Here is a 25,173-nt window from a genome sequence, read left to right as displayed (position 1 = left end):
TTTGAAGTTTTTGACATATTTGACCCCTGTGACCTTGAAAACAGGTCAAGGTCATTTTCGTTCTCAAACTTTGTAGGGCTCCTACCAACGAAGCTTTCAGCCAAATATCATGACTCTAGGCCTGTCCGTTCTTCAGAAGAAGTTGTTTAAAGGAAAAGTTGACGGACGAGGACGGACGGACGGACGACGGACGCCGCGCCACGGCATAAGCTCACTTGGCACTTCGTGCCAGGTGAGCTAAAAACAAACAGAGTCCAGGTATGCGATACCCCTTTATGACGCCAAAATGACACACATATACATGTACTATATATTGGCTACTCTACAGAAAGTTGATCATGTCATAGCCATTAACGGTACCATTTCATGTAGAAGATACTTTTGATTGCACAATAATTAAACATAAGAGTCGGGTTTTTTTTCATTTTCAGTATAAATTAAACAAGAATTTTACAGGAGTGGATGTTAAAAGTGCCGCCTGCGCAGGCAACTCTAATGTAATGAGATTATGAAGACGGGATCAACCAAATTAAAGGGAAGTCAGGTTATAGCACGGAAATCTTGTTTCGGACGACGCAACCAATATGGACGCAGAAGTTGATAAAGTCATACCTATATTTCGCCTCGCGTTAACGCACGTAAACATTTTTTTCTTTCTATTTATAGTAACGTTGACATTAACCTTTGATCTTCGGACCTGAAAAGCAATCCCAAGCAAGCACTATTGGTAAGGAAGCACTGTATGAAGTCTGAACTCGACCAACCTAAAGGGCCTGTCACACCTAGCCGATTTTGGTCGCCGGAGCTATACCGGAGCACAAATTTAGCGATTATCGGGGATCGGTACTAGTACGGCAGCGCAACGGCACCACATCGCTAAGAACGGTAGTACATTGTCAGAACATCGGCGAAAAATTAAGCAGCACAAGCGACGGTAGAAATTTTTGAAGTGACATGCTTACAAATCTCCTCCAGTGCGATGCAGGAGCGAGCAATGGGACTATAACGGCAGTACATCGGCAGTACTCCGGTACTGCTTCGTTAATGTCGGTAGAGCACCGGTAGCGCCCCGTAATGGATCGGCGGCTCTCCGCTGACCTCAATGTGTACAGTACTGGTACCGATGTGATACCGTAGTACTAGCGAATTCCACCGAAGAAGTAATGATGCGCAGACGATGTACTACCGTAACATCGGCAGCGCAACGGTATCACTCCGTATAGCTCCTGTCAACGGTGGCACATCGGTAGAACAACGGCAGCGCCTCGGTATCACTCCGTATAGCTCCTGTCAACGGTGGCACATCGGTATAACATCGGCGGCGCATCGGTAACACTGATCGAGGTGTCAGAAAAGAGGTATTCGATAGCACATCGGCTCTTACGTCGGTAGAACAACGGTATCACAACGGGAACGCCGGAACTACAACGGTATTGCTACGATCAATTTAGATTTTTCAAGTGCTTTCTCGCCGGAGCTCTGCCGATTTTCTCGCCGTTAATTTTTTGCTCCGGTTTAGTCCCGGCGAGGTACATCGGTAGTGTGTAACAGGCCCTTTACGGAATTGGGGTTATCGCACGGAAACAGATATTCTATTTATAGTAACGGTGACCTTGGCCTTTGACATTCGGACCTGAAAAGAAAGCCTAAGCAGTGATTAATCTACAATTCATTTTTACGAGTCCTTTTCAACTGTATTGCTAAATACAATGAGGCCCACAATGTTAAACTTACGTATTTCAAGAAATTCTGCGAGTCCCATAAAAATTCTGTGAGTATAGGACTCGGGACTCGCATGTAGATTTATCACTGCTAAGTAAGCACTATTGGTATGAAAGCACTGTATGAAGTCTGAGCTCGATAGACTTAAAGAAACTCGAGTTATCGCACGGAAACGTATTTTCTATTTATAGTAATTGCGACCTTAACCTTTGACCCTCGAAACTGAAAAGCAATCGTAGGCAAGCACTTCAAGTAAGGAAGCACTGTATGAAGTTTGAGTTCAATCAACCTAAGGGAACTCGAGATATCGCACGGAAACTTTCTTTTCGGACGATGCAACTAACGAGGCCGATACAGTAATACCTACAATGTATATGTCGTTTCGCGTTGCATGCAACACAAAATTTGAAGTTTTATTCCTTTTTATATTCTTGCATGATAGACAAGGAGTGTATATATTCACTATAAAGCCAAACTGGGATTTTTAAAACAAACAGATTACAACATTTTTAGAAATATATTGATAATTCATTTCACTCTGGATTTTTTTAAAAGAGCATAAAAACAATTTACGAAAGGTTAAGAAAGGAACCATTGAAAAGGTACAAGGCCAAGACAGGCCTTTCTAACTTAACCTTTGTGCAACACAACATAGTTCAAACCACATGCGTCGCAAAATAAACTGGAAATCTGGAATGAGGGAGTAAAAGGTCTTTAGATCAAGTACCCCTAACTGTTATGTCAGAAACAGCTATACGTTAGAATTCTTTAGTTACAGACACAAATATATCCTTGCATACGATTGACAAAAGGGGGGATTTACCTCTTTTTAGTGTATGCCACCGATTTTTGTCGGGTCTTCAACATCAATATTTATGCCTCTCCATACAAACGGGTACGTCGTTCCCGTCCCTACACGTTGGTGACGTCGCGTCATGTCCCGGCGTTGTTGCATCGCGGCCCGTCGCGTCACGTCCCGGCGTCGCATCGCGGGCCGTCGCGTCACGTCCTGGCGTTGCATCGCGGGCCGTCGCGTCACGTCCCGGCGTTGCATCGCGGCCCGTTGCGTCGCGTTTCAATGTAAACACTCTAACAGCACCATTCTTTGACGAATTTTGATCAAACTTTATATAAAAGTCAATTATGAGAATGCCTTTGACATCTCTGTGTTTTAGGGTTCAAAGTCAAGGCCAAGGTCGCTGTTAATTAATTCGAGGTTCTTAAATATATATACCGCTTTATCACAACATAGGTCGTAGCTAGGTCGTCTCAAAAGCGGTTCACAAATGATTATCCGTGGATATATTAGGCGAATTTGTTATCACAAATAGTTTTAGTTTCAAACTGGTTTTGTAAAGTTTCTAGTATTTCAATGAAAACCAGTTAAAAAATAGATTTGAACTGAAACTGGTTTTCATTTATTGAAGGCAAACAAAACCCCGTTCGGAAAACCGATCACGTGCGGTTTTGTAATGGGTTTCTAAATCAAAATATCAAGATATCAACGGTTTTAACGTTATACATATTTAATAAATAAAAGTACTTGTTTCTCCAAATTAATGGACCTTCCGTGCAACTGTTCAGCTATCATCATTGCTTTAATTCGGCACAACCGTTTCAACGAAATGAAAAATCCGAGATTGATACTCTTACGTCTGTTTTTTATGATTGATACTCGTATGTCTGTTGTTTATAATGATTGATACTCGTATGTCTGTTGTTTATAATGATTGATACTCGTACGTCTGTTGTTTATAATGATTGATACTCGTATGTCTGTTGTTTATAATGATTGATACCCGTATGTCTGTTGTTTATAATGATTGATACTCGTATGTCCGTTGTTTATAATGATTGATACTCGTATATCTGTTGTTTATAATGAATGATACTCGTGTCTGTTGTTCATCATGATTGATACTCGTATGTCTGTTGTTTATAATGATTGATACTCGTATATCTGTTGTTTATAAAGATTGATATTCGTATGTCTGTTGTTCATCATGATTGATACTCGTAGGTCTGTTGTTTATAAAGATTGATACCCGTATGTCTGTTGTTTATAAAGATTGATACCCGTACGTCTGTTGTATATAATGATTGATACTCGTACGTCTGTTGTTTATAATTAATGATACTCGTATGTCTGTTTTTTTTCTGATTGCTACTCGTATGTCTGTTGTTCATAATTATTGACACCCGTATGTCTGTTGTTTATAACGATTGATACTCGTATGTCTGTTGTTTATACTGATTGATACCCGTAGGTCTGCTGTTTATAATTATTGACACTCGTATGTCTGTTGTTTATACTGATTGATACTCGTATGTCTGTTGTTTATACTCATGTCTGTTGTTTATACTGATTGACACTCGTATGTCTGTTGTTTATACTGATTGATACCCGTAGGTCTGCTGTTTATAATTATTGACACTCGTATGTCTGTTGTTTATACTCGTATGTCTGTTGCTTATAACGATTGATACTCGTATAACTGTATATCGATCATCAATGCTCGAGGAATGAGCTTACCTTTGGGTTGGCCTCGTCTTTGACAGTTGGATTTGCCATGACAGTGTAACATCACAAACCATGCGGTCACGATTAACATATAATCGTATGTGAAGTTTCAAAAGTAAAGAATCAACCAATTGGACTGACCAATCTTTAGGCTGATACCTGTCCTTTTGAAATTAGAGAGGAGCGACACTCAACTTGAAAGCCAGACAATATTACTGTTATGTGGCTGACTTTTGATGTATATATCAAAGGATCAAACCAAGTCTTCTGATGTCGTCATCCACAAACGTGGAGCTCACCGAGCCTTCAATTTTGCTATGCCATATTCTAGGGGTGCAGAGAGGGGAAGTGAGAGTAACCCCTGGTTCCATATTCATGAAACAATTCTCATGCTCATGTTAGGATTCTCAAAACATTTTCTTGTAACTTGCTTAATTTTAGGGCTGCGACGGTCAGAAACAAGAGGCCCAAGGGGCCTGCATCGCTCACCTGGTATTAATCTCACACTTGTAATCTTAAAAGCCGCCTAAAATACAGCTACAGACAGAATATCAGTGTTTGATTCATAAGAACCTATTAAAAGATTTAAACTTATGACGCCTGTGACCTTCAATGTCGAACAAGGACATTAGGTTGAAAGTGGGTCAAGGTCATTCATTTAAACAAACTTGGTAGCCCTTCATCCAAGCATGCTACATGCCCAATATCAGTACCCTGGGCCGTTTGGTTATTGAGAAGAAGTTGTTTTCAAGATTTTAAGACATGTGACCCCTGTGACCTTGAAAGTTGGTCAACATCATTCATTTGAACAAATTTGGTAGCCCTTCATCCCAGCAGGCAACAGGCCCAATTTCAGTACCCTGGGCATTTTGGTTATTGAGAAGAAGTTGGTTAAAGTTAAATATTGATGCCGGACGACGGACGAACGACGGACGCTGCACCACGGCACAAGCTCACTACGCCTTTCGGGCCAGGCGAGCTAAAAATGCCACTCGGATAACCGTGTATGCTTATCCGAACTGTAACCAGGTAACCATGTTTTCTTGTGTAATGAAATACGGCCACCAATGGCTCTTTATTTTGATAAAAGTATGATTACTTAGTTCATTAAATACATAAACAAAGATAAATTAATACTTATGTCTTGTAAAACAGTTGTAAAATGCTGCATAGCAATAGGGAAATTTTCGTAGTCTCACTTCACTCTCATGTGTTGTTAACGCTATGCTCACGTACTTCAGTTGCTGCCGGTGAATGATACATTGTTCAACAGAATGTCAGTCGATATTATCTTTATATTCAAAGTTTATTGTTTACATGCACTCAATAGTAAAGCAAGTATACTGATCACAAGTGTTTTCAAGGTCTGTCAATCAGCAGTGAGGAGCGACATTTCTGCCCGAGAAGTCAATAAATACATAAGTATACACTGACCTAGATTTTTGGACGGTTTTCGGGTGCGTGGATTTGCTAACCTGATAGTACTCGTTACTGAACCGGGTACTCGGTTACCCGTTTCAGCCCTACTTAATTTAGGTGTCACAATCGAAACGTCAGTGTTAACATTGAAAACTGTAACAGTTTATAGTCTATCCAATGTTTCCATATTTTTTTTTTGTACAAAATGTGATTGAATTTATTAATTTATCTCAAGAATAAGAAATTGGGTTTAAGCATAGAATGTGAGTTTGTGCATGAGAATGGTTTCACGAATATGGGTTCTGGAGCACAAGGATGTAAGCAGGATAACGGAATAAACTTCCTTATGAACTGAAACAACACCACTTGTAATGCATTTGAATGGTATACTTTTAATTAAAGAATACAACACAGCATTTTAGCATAGCAAAAAGTACAAAATGAACACAATTTGTATTTCGAGATGTAATGCACATACATTGATAGCTCTCCGGGGATTTGCATACATTCAGTGTTGATAAGCATCATTTATATGAATTTCTATTATAAAATCCACATTTCTTCCTTGCTACTTACTTTGATTAAGTCCTTAATTTCTATTAACTCATTCATCCCTGAAATTTTATAGTGGACTATTCCAACCTTTGAATTGGAAGAGTTCAAATGTGTCTTCAGGGATGTTCAATTTTTCCCCGATACAAATGAACTCAAATCATTTCCAAAATTCACCTGTAGAAACAAATATAGTCATAAACTGAAAAAGTTAAGATTTATAATGCACGTACAATTCATATTTTAGTTTGATTGTTTGATAATCAATAAAAGATTTATAAATTTACAATTTAACGTGGGAACCTTAGATGTAATACTGATGACACAATTTAAATGTAAATTTCATGTCAAAATTAAAATGCTGAAAACATACCCTAGTATGTGGTTATACAAAATAAAGATATATTGTTTAACGTAAAACAGGCAAATATGTCATAATCCTTCTAAAAAGCTAGCATCAATTCCATCCTAACATGTTGAAAAATACAATTTAAATGCAGTTTGAAATATCAAATTACCTAAGTGTATTGTAAAAGCTGTCGTTGTATCATCAACATTTACCAAATATCTAATACCGACTTTTACACACGCACACCAACAATTTGTCATTCAATACTGTCTTTTACACGCGCACATTCAATACCGACTTTTACACACGCACACCAACAATTTGTCATCCAATACTGTCTTTTACACACGCACATTCAATACCGACTTTTACACACGCACACCAACAATTTGTCATCCAATACTGTCTTTTACACAGACAGACAGACAAACCCAAAATAATATACCCCGTTTCGGTGAAAGCTGATGATAATATCTGGAATGAGAAATATCTAAACACATCTTTAGAAATTTTAAGATTAATTTCTGAAGAAAGGTACAAATAACATATGGAATATGTGTTGTTTGAATGACACAAGGGTTGACAAATACTAATACATTTGTAGATATATATAAAAACAATGTTCTCTTCTTTCGTATTTGTGGTTGCAAATCTTGGACGTAAATAAAACCGGAGATGAAAGAGAACAATAACTTGAACAACTGGAAATATTGATCAGTCTTTTGTTGTTTCCTTTCCAGGGACGAGGAAGGTCTCAAAAAAGAAAATTGCTTAAAAAACATAACATATACTTTTACATACACATACATAAATGAATACATAACCTAATACAGAACTACATACAACATACATAAATGAAAACATAGATATATAAAATATTATATAACTACATATGACACACGTAAGTGATAACATACCACAGGTATATGACATAATACAGAATAACATGTCTTTTGTAAATGAAAACATTCCACAGGTATATGACATAATACAGATCTACCTATGACTTACGTAAATGATAACATACCACAGGTTTATGACATAATACAGAACTTCACATGACTTACGTAAATCATAACATACCACAGGTATATGACATAATACAGAATAACATGACTTTTGTAAATGAAAACATACCACAGTTATATGACATAATACAGATCTACATATGACTTACGTAAATGATAACATACCACAGGTTTATGACATAATACAGAACTTCACATGACTTACGTAAATGATAACATACCACAGGTATATGACATAATACAGAACTACACATGACTTACGTAAATGATAACATACCACAGGTATATGACGTAATACAGATCTACATATGACACACGTAAATGATAACATACCACAGGTATATGACATAATACAGAACTACATATGACACACGTAAGTGATAACATACCAGAGTTATATGACATAATACAGGACTACACATGACTTTCGTAAATGATAACATACCACAGGTATATGACATAATACAGAACTACACACGACTTACGTAAATGATAACATCCCACAGGTATATGACATAACACAGAACTTCACATGACTTATGTAAATGATAAAATACCACAGGTATATGACAGAATACAGAACTACATATGACCCACGTAAGTGATAACATACCAGAGGTGTATGACATAATACAGGACTACACATGACATTCGTAAATGATAACATACCACAGGGATATGACATAATACAGAACTTCACATGACTGATGTAAATGATAACATACCACGGGTATATGACATAATACAGAACTACATATCACACACGTAAGTGATAACATACCACAGGTATATGACATAATACAGAACTTCACATGACTTATGTAAATGATAACATACCACAGGTATATGACATAATACAGGACTACACATGACTTACGTAAATGATAACATACCACAGGTATATGACATAATACAGAACTGCACATGACACACGTAAATGATAACATACCACAGATATATGACATAATACAGAACTACATATGACATACGTAAGTGATAACATACCACAGGTATATGACATAATACAGAACTACATATGACACACGTAAGTGATAACATACCACAGGTATATGACATAATACAAAACTACACATGACACACGTAAGTGATAACATACCACAGGTATATGACATAATACAGAACTACACATGACACACGTAAAGGAAAACATAGATATACAACGTAATACACACATGAAAATTCAATCATGATGAAAAAATATGTTTAGCGGTCACTTTTAAGTGTCTGCCAACTTGTAAACAGTTCTGAACACGAAGGATGAAATTGATGTAATTTTTTAATGTTCTAATAAGTGCTTGTTTCAGTATTATTTTCAGTTTTGTTACATAACTCCAAGAAATAAAAGATGTAGAGGTGATACGATGCAACACAACCCATATGTTATAATTATGTTGACATTACGGGAAAGAGAAGCTCCGCAGACATGGGTCTTCAATGTTTACCAATCAGTACATGTGTTCTCAAAAACCAAAGCTTCTCATACAGGTATGTATTTGGAAACTCCCACATCAAGCAATTCGATATGAAATCACTTCTCTTAATTTCATCAATAATCCATTTTACTAACGACACTTTCAGGCATTTGTCCAGCTGAAGACTGCTTTCTTCTTAACCACATCACACACATATCACATTCACACCTGGATTAAAATTAATTCAACAATTGGCCAACTTTGGGAAAAATAGGGAAAAAAAACACCAAACCATGGCAAGTGGTCCTAAGGATTGTGCTTTCAATGATACGTTCTCTATATATAGGCAAGGTATTGCTATGAAATCTTAAATTGAAAATTTACATATACAGACTAGAATGCATTATTTGTATGTTAAATGAATCTGATTTGCTCATGGTTAAATAACCATATGTCTGTTGCAATCGAGTCGATCACAAAAAGCCACAACAGAAGATCATGTGACCCCACCACTCCCAGTGGACCGACATCCTGGAACAGTGTGACCCCACCGCTCCCAGTGGACCGACATTCTGGAACAGTGTGACCCAAACACTCCCAGTGGACCGACATTCTGGAACAGTGTGACCCCACCACTCCCAGTGGACCGACAACTTGGAACAGTGTGACCCCACCACTCCCAGTGGACCGACATCCTGGAACAGTGTTGACAATCTGGTACCTATAGCTCTTATACACCTGTTGTGGCTCAGAAAAATCTCCATGAATCCGACGGCTAATAATGGAGTACAGAGTGAAGAATTTGATACGTATGGCAGACATGACTGCCTTCCTTCATTATTGATTGTGAACACAAGTTTGGCTGGCCATCCCAATCCTCAGTTTAAGTTGTATCCACTTGCTGTGCAACTCCTTCATTCCTGGCCCAGTAACACATAGTAGCTATCCTCTATCATTATGTATCAACTTGCTGTGCAACTCCTTCATTCCTGGCCCAGGTGACACATAGTAGCTATCCTCTATCATTATGTATCCACTTGCTGTACAACTCCTTCATTCCTGGCCCAGTAACACATAGTAGCTATCCTCTATCATTATGTATCACCTTGCTGTACAACTCCTTCATTCCTGGCCCAGGTGACACATAGTAGCTATCCTCTATCATTATGTATCCACTTGCTGTACAACTCCTTCATTCCTGGCCCAGTAACACATAGTAGCTATCCTCTATCATTATGTATCACCTTGCTGTGCAACTCCTTCATTCCTGGCCCAGGTGACACATAGTAGCTATCCTCTATCATTATGTATCCACTTGCTGTACAACTCCTTCATTCCTGGCCCAGTAACACATAGTAGCTATCCTCTATCATTATGTATCACCTTGCTGTACAACTCCTTCATTCCTGGCCCAGGTGACACATAGTAGCTATCCTCTATCATTATGTATCCACTTGCTGTACAACTCCTTCATTCCTGGCCCAGTAACACATAGTAGCTATCCTCTATCATTATGTATCAACTTGCTGTACAACTCCTTCATTCCTGGCCCAGGTGACACATAGTAGCTATCCTCTATCATTATGTATCCACTTGCTGTACAACTCCTTCATTCCTGGCCCAGTAACACATAGTAGCTATCCTCTATCATTATGTATCAACTTGCTGTACAACTCCTTCATTCCTGGCCCAGGTGACACATAGTAGCTATCCTCTATCATTATGTATCCACTTGCTGTACAACTCCTTCATTCCTGGCCCAGTAACACATAGTAGCTATCCTCTATCATTATGTATCAACTTGCTGTACAACTCCTTCATTCCTGGCCCAGGTGACACATAGTAGCTATCCTCTATCATTATGTATCCACTTGCTGTACAACTCCTTCATTCCTGGCCCAGTAACACATAGTAGCTATCCTCTATCATTATGTATCAACTTGCTGTACAACTCCTTCATTCCTGGCCCAGGTGACACATAGTAGCTATCCTCTATCATTATGTATCCACTTGCTGTACAACTCCTTCATTCCTGGCCCAGTAACACATAGTAGCTATCCTCTATCATTATGTATCAACTTGCTGTACAACTCCTTCATTCCTGGCCCAGGTGACACATAGTAGCTATCCTCTATCATTATGTATCCACTTGCTGTACAACTCCTTCATTCCTGGCCCAGTAACACATAGTAGCTATCCTCTATCATTATGTATCAACTTGCTGTACAACTCCTTCATTCCTGGCCCAGGTGACACATAGTAGCTATCCTCTATCATTATGTATCCACTTGCTGTACAACTCCTTCATTCCTGGCCCAGTAACACATAGTAGCTATCCTCTATCATTATGTATCACCTTGCTGTACAACTCCTTCATTCCTGGCCCAGTAACACATAGTAACTTTCCTCTATCATAGTGTATCACCTTGCTGTCCAACTCCTTCATTCCTGGCCCAGTAACACATAGGAGCTGTCCTCTATCATTATGTATCCACTTGCTGTGCAACTCCTTCATCCCTGGCCCAGTAACACATAGTAACTATCCTCTATCATTGTGTATCACCTTGCTGTGCAACTCCTTCATTCCTGGCCCAGTAACGCATAGTAGCTATCCTCTATCATTATGTATCAACTTGCTGTGCAACTCCTTCATTCCTGGCCCAGTAACACATAGTAGCTGTCCTCTATCTTTGATAGTTAGTATGTGACAGCTCACAGCCTAGCCCAGGGAAATGTAGAGTTAAGTATGATTGCCTTGTTACCTTAGACAAGGATACACCATCACAGACTTGTGGTCCAACAAGTACCGTCTATTAAGCAACACCTGTCCTAGGGCTGCCTTACGCCATCAGGCATTGATCAAATAAACTACAGCCCCCTTCCTGGGCTAGAGGTTTATCACCTGTATGGTCGGCCCCGCCCACGATTGGAAAAGTTTTGTGGACGTGCCCATGCCCTACCTCTCATCTTGGCAGGCCCCCCAGCACCTGTCTGAGCAGTCTGTATATGTAGGCCCTGCTTTCTCCCTGTAACAGAAGCAAAGTGTCAACGACTGTTGCTAGAGCAACGCAGAAAATAATCATTTAAAAGTAATAGTGAACTTGACTCACTGAAACACAAAATTTCCCAATGCATTCTCATGCATGATCATCCATGAAGTTTAATCCTAATCCTTTCAGAAAGGAATTCACTAGAACAATGAAAACACACATACATCAAGACTGAAGGCTTTATTCCGTTGTATTAATTTCTATTTTGACTATAACAGTTATATAGTGAGCGAGTATGATACTTGGTAGACGGACATTAATTAGTGAGCGAGTATGATACTTGGTAGACGGACATTAATTTCTAAGTTGACTATAACAGTTATATAGTGATTTAGTATGATACTTCGTAGACAGAGACATTATTTTTGTATTACAGTTATATAGTGAGCGAGTAGATGATCTTTTCATGAGAAAATAACTACTTTTAAAACTAGATATTTTTTAGATCAATCTTCATTCCAGGAATGGCAAAAGTCATTCCTTGGGAGTGATATTTCAGCTCTCAAAGCAAAGCAAATCTACTGTATTAAACTTGTTTAATTTAATTTACATTTTTTTTATTCATTAAAAAATATTAGGATTAAGATGTACAGATGTTATAATCTGTGCTTGCCATTCCCATCTTTTCCCTATAGATAGCTAGCTATACAGGAACTTACAATATATCATTGATCAAACAGAAAAATCAATTATGGGTTTGTGTTTGTTTGTGTTTTACGTCCTATTAACAGCTATGGCAATCTGATTAAAATCATCTGTTACATGGCTCCGCCTGAACATCTGAATGTGCCGCGGTCAGGGTCACGTTCAAGTGACCTTTAGATGAACCAATCAGAGGCGCACTGGCAAAAGTTTGCCAGCGAATCGGAATAGCATGGTTTATAGATAAATAGCGAGGGGTATTGAACAGATTAGTTTTCCAAACAAATATGGCGGCGGGAACTGACGTTTCTACGACGCCAAGGAAAATGTACCCATTGGGTAATAATTGCGTAGGCAACACCGCCATACAGTCTTTCTTCTCTAATAAAGCTTCGAATATTTTTTTCTGTTGGGGTTTCAGACGATCAATCTCAAATAACTTCAGAACTTTCGCATTATTCCCATCAATGTCTGCCATATTTGTTACAACTCCGAGCGCCCTTTTGAAAGAGGGTTTCTGATTGGTCAAAATTTAAATGAGTATTTATTAATATAAAGGTCACCTGAACGTGACCCTGACCGCGGCACACTCAGATGTTCAGGCGTAGTACGAAGTTAACGAAGCCATGTAACATATGATTTTAATCAGATTGCAGCTATGGTCATTTAACGGCGTGCCAGATTTTGTTGGTGGAGGAAAGTCCCGGAGAAAAAACACTGACAGACATTTTACCATTCCTACCTTTTCCCTTAATATAGCTGTACATGTACTTACAATATATTATTGACAAACAATATATCATCAACCATCTTTAAGTGAAGTCCATCTTATAGTTCCTACCTTTTTCCTCAAGATAGCTGTACAGGTACTTACAATATATTATTGACAAACAGTATATCATTGATCAACCGTCTTTAAGTGAAGTCCATCTTACCGTTCTTACCTTTTTCATTAATATAGCTGTACAGGTACTTACAATATATTATTGATCAAACAATATATCATTCGTCAAACAATATATTATTGATCAAACAATATATCATTCTTCAAACAATATATTATTGATCAAACAATATATCATTCTTCAAACAATATATTATTGATCAAACAATATATCATTCTTCAAACAATATATTATTGATCAAACAATATATCATTCTTCAAACAATATATTATTGATCAAACAATATATCATTCTTCAAACAATATATTATTGATCAAACAATATATCATTCTTCAAACAATATATCTTTGATCAAACAATATATCATTCTTCAAACAATATATCTTTGATTAACGGTCATTAAGTGAAGTCCATCTTACCGTTCCTGTCTTTCTCCTGAAGATAGCTGTACAAGGATTCAGGATTGACACGGATACAGCCAGTGTTCTGGTTGTACTCGGCCTGTAGAGGAGGGTTGATGTTCTTGTTTAGAACGTACAGCGCCATGGGCCACACCTCCTGTTGTGTCTGTGGAGCCAGAGATAGGTATGGAAAGTCTTTCTGCTGCAGCGGGTTCTCTTCCCACCAGACCCGTACAGTCAGACAGAAGTTTTCCATTGTCAGATGTGTACCGTCCATTACACATTCACAGAGAGTGTTGTACAGGGCATTCAGGTAATCACTGATATACAAATACATTTCTACGGGTGTCATCATGCACGACAGCACAACCGATCGGGGGGTGTCCAAGATCTGTGGGGGGTAGAGCTTACGCATGACACAGGACTCGTACACCTCCTTGATATATTTGTTATCGAACCTGTGTTTACCACAAGCTGTGAGAAGCCCGCGCAAGCCAAGCATGTCCAGTTTGCCACTGTCAGTCTCCTTTTGGACTTTGTACACTCCGAAAGCAGTGTGTATGTCACCTGTAGCCAGCGATTTCCGCACGAGGCAGTTGAAATGTCCAGATAAGTCTGTGAAATAAATGACAAGACAGGTGAAACATCTAAGTTCAGTCTAAGAAATCAATGACAACACCAATCAGTTAAAACATCCAGTTAATCTGTGCATTAATGACAAGAAGATTATTATAACAAAAACATCTAACACCATTAACATTGAACATAGATTCCTTTTGCAACAAAAAACAGGAGCATGCTAGGTAGACCAGTTCTGGAAACATGTGACATGGTATAAAAGTGAATTGTTTTGTCAATATATTGTGGCATAGACTTGTTCCCTCAAATCCATCCAAAACTAAACTTTGACCTCTGTTGGTGGGGTATTGTAATGTTACCTTTGACCTCTGTAGTTAGGTTATTGTCATGTTAACTTTGACCTCTGTAGGTGGGATATTGTAATATTAACTTTGACCTCTGTTGGTGGGGTATTGTAATGTTAACTTTGTCCTCTGTAGGTGGGATATTGTACTGGTAACTTTGACCTCTGTTGGTGGGGTATTGTAATGTTAACTTTGACCTCTGTAGGTGGGATATTGTAATGTTAACTTTGACCTCTGTAGGTGGGGTATTGTAATGTTAACTTTGTCCTCTGTAGGTGGGGTATTGTAATGTTAACTTTGACCTCTGTTGGTGTGGTACTATAATGTTAAGAACCTAAACATTCTGGTATCAAAATGACAAAACATACCTGTCTGAGTTTGATCTTGTTCTGAAATGGAAGAGAAGGAGATATTAAAGATTGTTTGGAAGTTACTTTAGATTTTTTTCCCTACTAGTCTTGATAGAGTTACAAAACTGTCTGCCTTGCATATAGAAAATTCATAACTGACCTTTTTATTAAGCCTACAGTATTCTGTCTATTTAAAGTCACATTTCAAAACTGAGCAAATATTGTAAAATAAAATATGTACATTTACAATCTTAATATACAACAAGAGTATTGACTAATAATGGGACCAAACAACACCTAAGGTCATATGACAGGTGTCTTCAGTGGATGGGGTTACTACAGGACACTTAACAAGCCATCACTGTGTCAAAGCCTGGACTTAGCACGACATTCCACCTAGCAACATCAGCACGACATTCCACCTAGCAACATCGACACGACACTCCACCTAGCAACATCAGCACAACATTCCACCTAGAAACATCAGCACAACATTCCACCTAGAAACATCGACACGACACTCCACCTAGCAAAATCAGCACAACATTCCACCTAGCAACATCGACACGACACTCCACCCAGCAACATCAGCACAACATTCCACCTAGAAACGTCAGCACAACATTCCACCTAGAAACATTGACACGACACTCCACCTAGCAACATCAGCACGACATTCCACCTAGAAACATCAGCACAACATTCCCCCTAGAAACATCGACACGACACTCCACCTAGCAACATCAGCACAACATACCTCCTAGAAACATCAGCACAACATTCCACCTAGAAACATCGACACGACATTCCACCTAGCAACATCAGCACAACATTCCACCTAGAAACATCAGCACAACATTCCACCTAGAAACATTGACACGACACTCCACCTAGCAACATCAGCACGACATTCCACCTAGAAACATCAGCACAACATTCCACCTAGAAACATCAGCACAACATTCCACCTAGAAACATCGACACGACACTCCACCTAGCAACATCGACACGACATTCCACCTACCAACATCGACACGACATTCCACCTAGCAACATCAACATGACATTCCCCCGAGCAACATGGACACAACATTCCACCTAGCAACATCGGCACGACATTCCACCTAGCAACATCAACATGACATTCCACCTAGCAACATGGACACAACATTCCACCTAGCAACATCGGCACGACATTCCACCTAGCAACATCAACATGACATTCCACCTAGCAACATGGACACAACATTCCACCTAGCAACATCGGCACGACATTCCACCTAGCAACATCAACATGACATTCCTCCGAGCAACATGGACACAACATTCCACCTAGCAACATCAGCACGACATTCCACCGAGCAACATGGACACAACATTCCACCTAGCAACATCAGCATGACATTCCACCTAGCAACACCAGCACGACATTCCACCTAGCAACATCGACACGACATTCCACCTAGCAACATCGACACAACATTCCACCTAGCAACATCGACACGACATTCCACCTAGCAACATCGACAAGACATTCCACCTAGCAACATCAGCACGACATTCCACCTAGCAACATCAGCACGACATTCCACCTAGCAACATCGACACAACATTCCACCTAGCAACACCAGCACAACATTCCACCTAGCAACATCAGCACGACATTCCACCTAGGAACATCAGCACGACATTCCACCTAGCAACATCGACACAACACTCCACCTAGCAACATCAGCACGACATTCCACCTAGCAACATCGACACGACATTCCACCTAGCAACATCAGCACGACATTCAGCCTAGCAACATCAGCACGACATTCCACTAAGGATACCAAGGGAGATACTGACGAAAATAAATACAGGCAATATAGGGAAATAATGTAAATTTGTGAAATTGACGCCAAATTACGTGATCATATAATTATGCAGTCTACAAAATGTCCACCAATCAGAATATGCACCATCATTAAATCTTCTAATGAATATTAAAATTGTACATTTAACCATTAACTAAAATTTGTGAAAACCTTTGCACAAATAGGAAACATTGTCCAATGACAACCTAGCTATCAGAACTAATCAGAACTATGTGTGACCTCATTCCTAATACACAGCGCCCAGTCAAACAGTCTGGGGATTGCCATCATATCATACAAACACACCCAACTTGGTGAAAATCAATCCAAAATAGAAATACATGTAAAGGCTGAAAGGGGAAAACCAACTGTAAGTGCCTGCAACATACTAATTAGATATCGGATCAGTAATGTAATGGTCCAGAGTAACCCCACACAGGGAAAGTTTTTTTTCTCTCTCTCAATAATTGATACATAAATAAAAGTAATAATAGTACAGCAATTCTAAAACCAATAGTATTCTTTACCTTATGACCATCATTATGTATTTCTATTGCTAAGATATTGCTATGGGGGTACACAAATAGCGAACTATTATGTGATAGTTTACGACATCATAATTTCTCCTTCAAAAATACAGTCTGAAGAATCTCCTTGATGAGATGAAAGAGCTAAAGACGTGTTGTTACGATCTTTTCTTTATATATATATTTATATATTCTCATTCCATTCATCATCGAACTTGGTCTGCATATTGTCATCATATGAACAATACAAATGTTACTGAAATACCACCACTATTTAGCTATGTTATGGTCTGAAATGCATCAACCACGCAGAAACGATGATGAAGTTGTAACCTAAATACACAGAAGTTGAATTCATCTTCAAAACTCTGTATCACCAAAATGCAAGTGCACCCAAAGTTTGTCTGAAGTCCATAATAGGAACAGACAGATGAACTGTAAACAAGGGACAGTGATACTACACTTGAAACATAAATTTAAATGTCCGGAGCTTATGCCAAATATCTACTTTCTACTTTCAGTGCCAAATCGTCAAATATTACAATACCCAAAGTTTCTCACCATAGTACAAGCAATTTGTGCAATTAACTTATTAAACTTGAACAACATCACGATGTAGAGCATTCTTTTGATTTAAACAATTTAAAAAAAATGAAAAGTTTGGAGTCTCCTTCCAGAACAGGGACATTGGGCAGGTATGACGATACAACAACCTATCAGACTATTAACAGAGATTTACCAATGGGATCACAGTAAGGGGGAGGAGAAATGACGATACAACAACCTATCACATTATTAACAGAGATTTACCAATGGGATCACAGTAAGGTGGAGGAGAAATGGCCATACAACAACCTATCACACTATTAACAGAGATTTTCCAATGGGAGCACGGTAAGGGGGAGGAGAAATGACGATACAACAACCTATCCCACTATTAACAGAGATTTGCCAATGGGATCACAGTAAGGGGGAGGAGAAATGACGATACCACACCCTATCACACTATCAACAGAGATTTACCAATGGGATCACAGTAAGGTGGAGGAGAAATGACCATACAACAACCTATCACACTATTAACAGAGATTGGCCAATGGGATCACAGTAAGGGGGAGGAGAAATGACAATACAACAACCTATCACACTATTAACAGAGATTGGCCAATGGGATCACAGTAAGGGGGAGGAGAAATGACAATACAACAACCTATCACACTATTAACAGAGATTGGCCAATGGGATCACAGTAAGGGGGAGGAGAAATGACGATGCAACAACCTATCACACTATTAACAGAGATTTGCCAATGGGATCCCGGTAAGGGGGAGGAGAAATGACGATACAACAACCTATCACACTATGAACAGAGATTTACCAATGGGATCACAGTAAGGGGGAGGAGAAATGACGATACCACACCCTATCACACTATCAACAGAGATTTACCAATGGGATCACAGTAAGGTGGAGGAGAAATGGCCATACAACAACCTATCACACTATTAACAGAGATTTGCCAATGGGATCACGGTAAGGGGGAGGAGAAATGACGATACAACAACCTATCACACTATTAACAGAGATTGGCCAATGGGATCACAGTAAGGGGGAGGAGAAATGACAATACAACAACCTATCACACTATTAACAGAGATTGGCCAATGGGATCACAGTAAGGGGGAGGAGAAATGACGATACAACAACCTATCACATTATTAACAGAGATTTACCAATGGGATCACAGCAAGGGGGAGGAGAAATGACGATACAACAACCTATCCCACTATTAACAGAGATTTGCCAATGGGATCACAGTAAGGGGAGGAGAAATGACGATACAACAACCTATCACATTATTAACAGAGATTTACCAATGGGATCACAGCAAGGGGGAGGAGAAATGACGATACAACAACCTATCCCACTATTAACAGAGATTTGCCAATGGGATCACAGTAAGGGGGAGGATAAATGACGATGCAACAACCTATCACACTATTAACAGAGATTTGCCAATGGGATCACAGTAAGGGGGAGGAGAAATGACGATGCAACAACCTATCACACTATTAACAGAGATTTGCCAATGGGATCCCGGTAAGGGGGAGGAGAAATGACGATACAACAACCTATCACACTATTAACAGAGATTTACCAATGGGATCACAGACAGTAAGGGGGAGGAGAAATGACGATTCATTTTCTGAAATTAATTCTTCGTTTATTTTACCTCGTTTTTCTATGATTATAACAAGAACAGAGAAAGCCATCTTCGTTAACGATTTTTCCAACAATTTATCAAACAAGATCTCCAAAATCCTCGTGACATTTGCTCCATTCTCTGTGGTTGTAATCAGTCCTTTGGAACCTGCAATAAATTGTAACAATATTCCACCATTATACATTGGATCAATTTATCATTTGGACACAGTAAAATTTAAAAAAATTGATATCATCATCTACTTGCAATACTTACAGCTAGAGATGGAAATCTACTCAAATTTGTTATATCAGTACCTACCATGGAAATAAACACATGACCATAGAGAGCAGAGAGGCACCTTTAAGTGACTGACAATTCTTTTACTCATGGGGCCCACTATATAAATGTAACAATTACATTTAGTTTAGTCCCCTAATTATCAATTACAAAGTGCTTCGATTGCTGCACTTAAATGATTGAAGATCTACAAAATATATCAGTTACGGATTTAAATGTAAAATAGTCAAAGACAATTTTCATTTATTCAGAGCAGTGATTTCATATATTGTAAAAGTGGATTTTTTTGTGGCGTGAAATGCTTGCATTTTTCATGTTATGTTAATAAGCACAAAAATATCAGCATGTGAAAAATTATATAAATATTAAAGATGGATAGAATATGTTGAGTTCAGAACAATTGCCCAATGCAAATATTTCCACACCACGAACAGATTGAAGAGTCACAACGTGAACATTTCCACCTTCTAAAATGTCCTCTTTTATAGTATTAAATTTAAAGATTTTTAGAGGTGGCGCTTTCCCAAAGACACATTTGAACTCTCCCAATTCAAAGGTTGGAATAGTTCATTATGAAACAAGGGTGAAGGAGTTAATACAATAATTATTTCCATGTAGTTATAAGCCTATCATGATCACCATCATGACGGGCATGCTGTTGCCCCAAAAGGCAACAGTAAACCTAAACCGACCCAATAGTAGGTATTAGACAGCTTACGTTGTAGGATCTGCAGAGCACTCTCTGGTCTGAGGGTGTTGAGACAGATCTCCATGGCGATAAGGGCTGTGCCAATGGCTCCATGGCCTGTACACTTGTGGTAGTAGACTCTTGTCTGATGCATCACAAACAGCAGGTGATAGCCCTCCTCCCATAGTCCCTCCTGGTAACACCAACCTAGCAGGCCTGCACCAATACGCGCCAGGGACGGCTCATCCAAAACATCCATATTATCTGTCAACTTTGTCTCTAGCTCTGAAACAATTATATTGGACCTGATCGCAACAAAACTTATTTACAATGTCACTCAAGAGGGAAACATTGGTCTACAATATCAGACCTGATCTTAACAAATCTTATTACAATGTCACTCAAGAGGGAAACATTGGTCTACAATATCGGACATGATCTTAACAAATCTTACTTACAATGTCACTCAAGAGGGAAATATTGGCCAGACCCAGCATCTGACCGACCCATCACATGTGCTAATCATCATATGGTACGAGTTTAGCTGACGTAGGACAAGTAGCTATAACAACTTGTTAACTGAACCATTCTCCTTACCACAGTGCAGACCGACGATTGGGCTTCCCCTCAGGAAGTTGCAATTTGGCCAAAAATATTAAGATTCATAACTATAATGTTTTTGGATTTTCAATGATTGTATGAAGACCAAAAAGCTTTTGTTATCCGCAGATCGTTATAAAAATTTTGAAGATACATTGTTCTAGTCTATCTGATAAGTGATTAATATAACTAAACTAGTAATAACTTTTTTCATTTTTTTGTTGTTGTAAAATATATAAAGTTTATATTTTATCTGGAGAGAAGTAATTGTTTCTGTTCTGAGTAGTTTTACCATGACAGTTCTGAAAACCTTCCCACTTTGTTCCAAGGACAGTGCTATAGTGGATGATTCTGAGACCCCTGAATTTTGTTCTATGCACCTTTATGTATGGCCTGTAGAAAGAGCTTGAAGTTCTGAGCCATTGACACTGGTTTCACGGTGTCTGTTAGAACGTAGATGTACTCCTGGATATAGTGGGGGTTGCTTAGTTCAAGGTCGCAGCACAGCTCCACAAAGATAGATCCAAGATGTTCCCAATTCTTTGTTAATTTGCATCCCTTCAAGTATACACAAACACAAATGAATCTTCAGTTTAAAATATTAAGTGATAAAGAAATTGATCATTTTTTCCTCAAATAAAATACACGCAAATTTGAGATTTTCTATCGGAAACTTTCAATGAATTATTTTAGCCTGACTTAATTATACATGTATTTCATTATAATTAATTGAACAAGCTTGGTTTCTTATGGTTAATGGCCCATCAACACAACACAGGCATTTGCAGACATTAAATACACCTTGAAGCCATAATGCTGTTGGCACCAAAGGAAGGCCAGTTCAAATTAGAACCGTTATCCAGAGGGTAACAAAGATACCCCTGCATCCCATAATTAGCATGAAGGGAATAAATTAAAACAAAATGAATAAGTTATACCCGGGTGCACAACTTCAATATGACGTAAATCTAACGGAATGAAAAAATACTACTTGGATGCACAACTTCAGGGGTTAGTTACCATATCTGTAAACTTTCATTGAAATCGGCCCATTAGTTTAGGAGGAGTTGTCCGGACAAAGATTTTTAACAAAGGGGGTAAAACTCCATAAACAAGAGGGCCAGAGGGCAAGTATCGCTCACCTGGATAATAAGCAAATAATTCTTATTACATATATAAAATCCCTCCAATAGTACAGAAGAAGAAAGATTTTTAAGATTTAAAACTTGAATTTCAATATTGGGCCCCACAACTCTCAGCACCCAGAGGGGCCTCACCTTTCGTTTATACAAAATTTAGTCCCCTTGGCCCAAGGATGCTCCAGATCAAATTGGGATAAAATCCCTTAATCTTATGGTAGAAGAAGGATTTTAAAGGTTTTACCTCAATTTCTCCTATAGGGCCCGTCCCTCTGCCCCAGGGGCCACACCCACCATTTATACAAAATTGAGTCACCTTGGCCTAAGAATGCTCCAGACCAAATTAGGGCAAAATCCCTTAATCCCTACGGTAGAAGAAGGATTTTAAAGGTTTTACCTCTATTTCCAATATTGGGCCCCCGCTACTCTGACCCTAGGGGGTCCACACCCACTGTTTATACAAAATTGAGTCCCCTTTGCCTAAGGATGCTCAAGACCAAATTTTGTCAAAATCTACTTGGCCATTTAGGACAAGTAGTATTTTAAAGGAAAAGTAAACTGTGCCCCGCTATGTCCATCAATACACACATATCAGAGAAACTTACTTAAACGCAAAAACTTCATTTTGATAGAGATGCTGACAAAGTCAATGGACCAAGAAAGGGGCCGCATCCTGCATGTGATGCATTGGTTGAGATGTACTACCGAAGATGCATCTATGGACCAAGTTTGGTTAGTCTAGCATTTATACTTTCAGTGAAACTAACTTAAATGCAAAAACTTAATGTTGACACCGCCGTCGCCGTAAAAGCAACAACTTAGTCTTGCTTCCGCTACTTCGCGGCTGCAGGAAAAACAACACCTTAGTCTCGCTTCCGCTACTTCATGGCGAGGAGACAGAAATAATACCTGGATGCACAACATCACATACCCGTATTCTGTGTTGACGTCCTTTGTATTCGTCTGAACTTGTGACTGGACCCTCGTCGACGTTGTCCCCATTCCAGTCCTGCTCTCCTAGTATGTCTGTGGTCTCTGGAAGCTCTCCCTGAAAACACCAAGAGCAACGACTTAACAAGGCGGTTTTATAAGGTAGACAATCAATACTACATTAAGTAGATAAGCAGAACCCTCAAACCACTCACACATTTCAGTCTTCTAGTGGTTGCAGACAAAAGGAGTGATGTCAGATAGGATTAGTTGTTCTTCCTTCAACGGCACCCATCTTTTTACCCCAGGGGTTACGCTCACTTACACTTTCTGTACCCCTTGAATATCTCATGGCAAAATTGACAGCATGACGATAGCTATTTGATTGGTCTCAGATATACCTGACCAATCACTTGGTTAATACCCATCATTTGAAGATGGTACTAACAGAAGATGTACAAACAGAAGAGAGACACCAGACTTCCAAGTCAGTCAGTTTTACTGTGACACTCCCTTGCAATCCTTTTGATGTACATCAAATGCACAAAGTGGCATGAACATCTTCGATAATGTCATGACATACTCCAGATCGCAGCGAGCGTTACATACTCCAGATTGCAGCGAGCGTTACATACTCCAGATCGCAGCGAGCGTTACATACTCCAGAGTGCAGCGAGCGTTACATACTCCGGAGTGCAGTGACCATTACATACTCTGGAGTGCAGTGACCATTACATACTCCAGAGTGCAGTGACCATTACATACTCCAGAGTGCAGCGAGCGTTACATACTCCAGAGTGCAGCGAGCGTTACCCCTGGGAGTATTGAGAAAGGATCGCACCATGCTTTTCCCCTGTGGGCTTGCCACCATCAAGAAACTAGAAATGGGTCTGAACAAAATAAATGCCCCACTACAACACTGGAGAGCAATAGCCTCGTCACAGAGGTCAAGGTAATAAACTTCCATGGTACATTTACACATGTATTATTTTTCTTCTGCCAAAAAGATTCCTGAAGTTTCCACAGAATCTGGCAGAGTACTACTGAAATTAGACTCGAATATTGATATTCTGTGTATTTATGGCTGTTTGTTGGAATCTTACCTGGGTTTCTGGTAGCTGGGTGGCGGTTGGTTGGAATCTTACCTGGGTTTCTTGTAGCTGGGTGGCTGTTTGTTGGTATCTTACCTAGGTTTCTGGTAGCTGGGTGGCTGTTTGTTGGTATCTTACCTAGGTTTCTGGTAGCTGGGTGGCTGTTTGTTGGTATCTTACCTGGGTTTCTGGTAGCTGGGTGGCAGTTCGTTGGAATCTTACCTGGGTTTCTTGTAGCTGGGTGGCAGTTCGTTGGAATCTTACCTGGGTTTCTTGTAGCTAGGTGGATGTTAGTTGGAATCTTACCTGGTTTCTGGTAGCTAGGTGGCTGTTAGTTAGAATCTTACCTGGGTTTCTGGCAGCTGGGTGGCTGTTAGTTAGAATCTTACCTTGGTTTCTAGTAGCTAGGTGGCTGTTAGTTAGAATCTTTCCTTGGTTTCTGGAAGCTAGGTGGCTGTAAGTTGGAATCTTACCTGGGTTTCTGGTAGCTAGGTGGCTGTTAGTTAGAATCTTACCTGGGTTTCTGGCAGCTGGGTGGCTG

The 25,173-nt window shown here is 39.2% G+C and overlaps 1 protein-coding gene across 2 annotated transcripts in view; it reads right to left on the bottom strand.

Annotated features, from left to right (window-relative positions):
- Positions 1–8,368: 8,368 nt before the first annotated feature.
- Positions 8,369–25,173, bottom strand: part of LOC110458735 — a 44,326-nt gene continuing 27,521 nt past the window's right edge. Inside the window, exons 11-18 of one of the 2 annotated variants that reach the window (XR_002463823.1) lie at positions 23,543–23,659; positions 21,853–22,030; positions 20,903–21,157; positions 19,915–20,052; positions 15,314–15,334; positions 14,041–14,637; positions 9,679–12,050; positions 8,369–9,555 (exon numbers count right to left, since the gene is read on the bottom strand). Coding sequence is in view for 1 of the 2 variants with exons in the window: in XM_021510619.1 (XP_021366294.1) it covers positions 11,923–12,050; positions 14,041–14,637; positions 15,314–15,334; positions 19,915–20,052; positions 20,903–21,157; positions 21,853–22,030; positions 23,543–23,659 (1,434 nt within the window). In the remaining variant the exon portion in view is untranslated. Of the gene's footprint in view, positions 12,051–14,040; positions 14,638–15,313; positions 15,335–19,914; positions 20,053–20,902; positions 21,158–21,852; positions 22,031–23,542; positions 23,660–25,173 lie in introns of both variants that reach the window. The other variant, XM_021510619.1, reaches the window with a different exon arrangement.

The sequence above is a fragment of the Mizuhopecten yessoensis genome, unplaced genomic scaffold, assembly GCF_002113885.1.
Source record: "Mizuhopecten yessoensis strain PY_sf001 unplaced genomic scaffold, ASM211388v2 scaffold9733, whole genome shotgun sequence".
Taxonomy (NCBI): domain Eukaryota; kingdom Metazoa; phylum Mollusca; class Bivalvia; order Pectinida; family Pectinidae; genus Mizuhopecten; species Mizuhopecten yessoensis.
The sequence above is the reverse complement of the archived record's forward strand: the minus strand, read 5'-3'. Positions and strand labels throughout refer to the sequence as shown.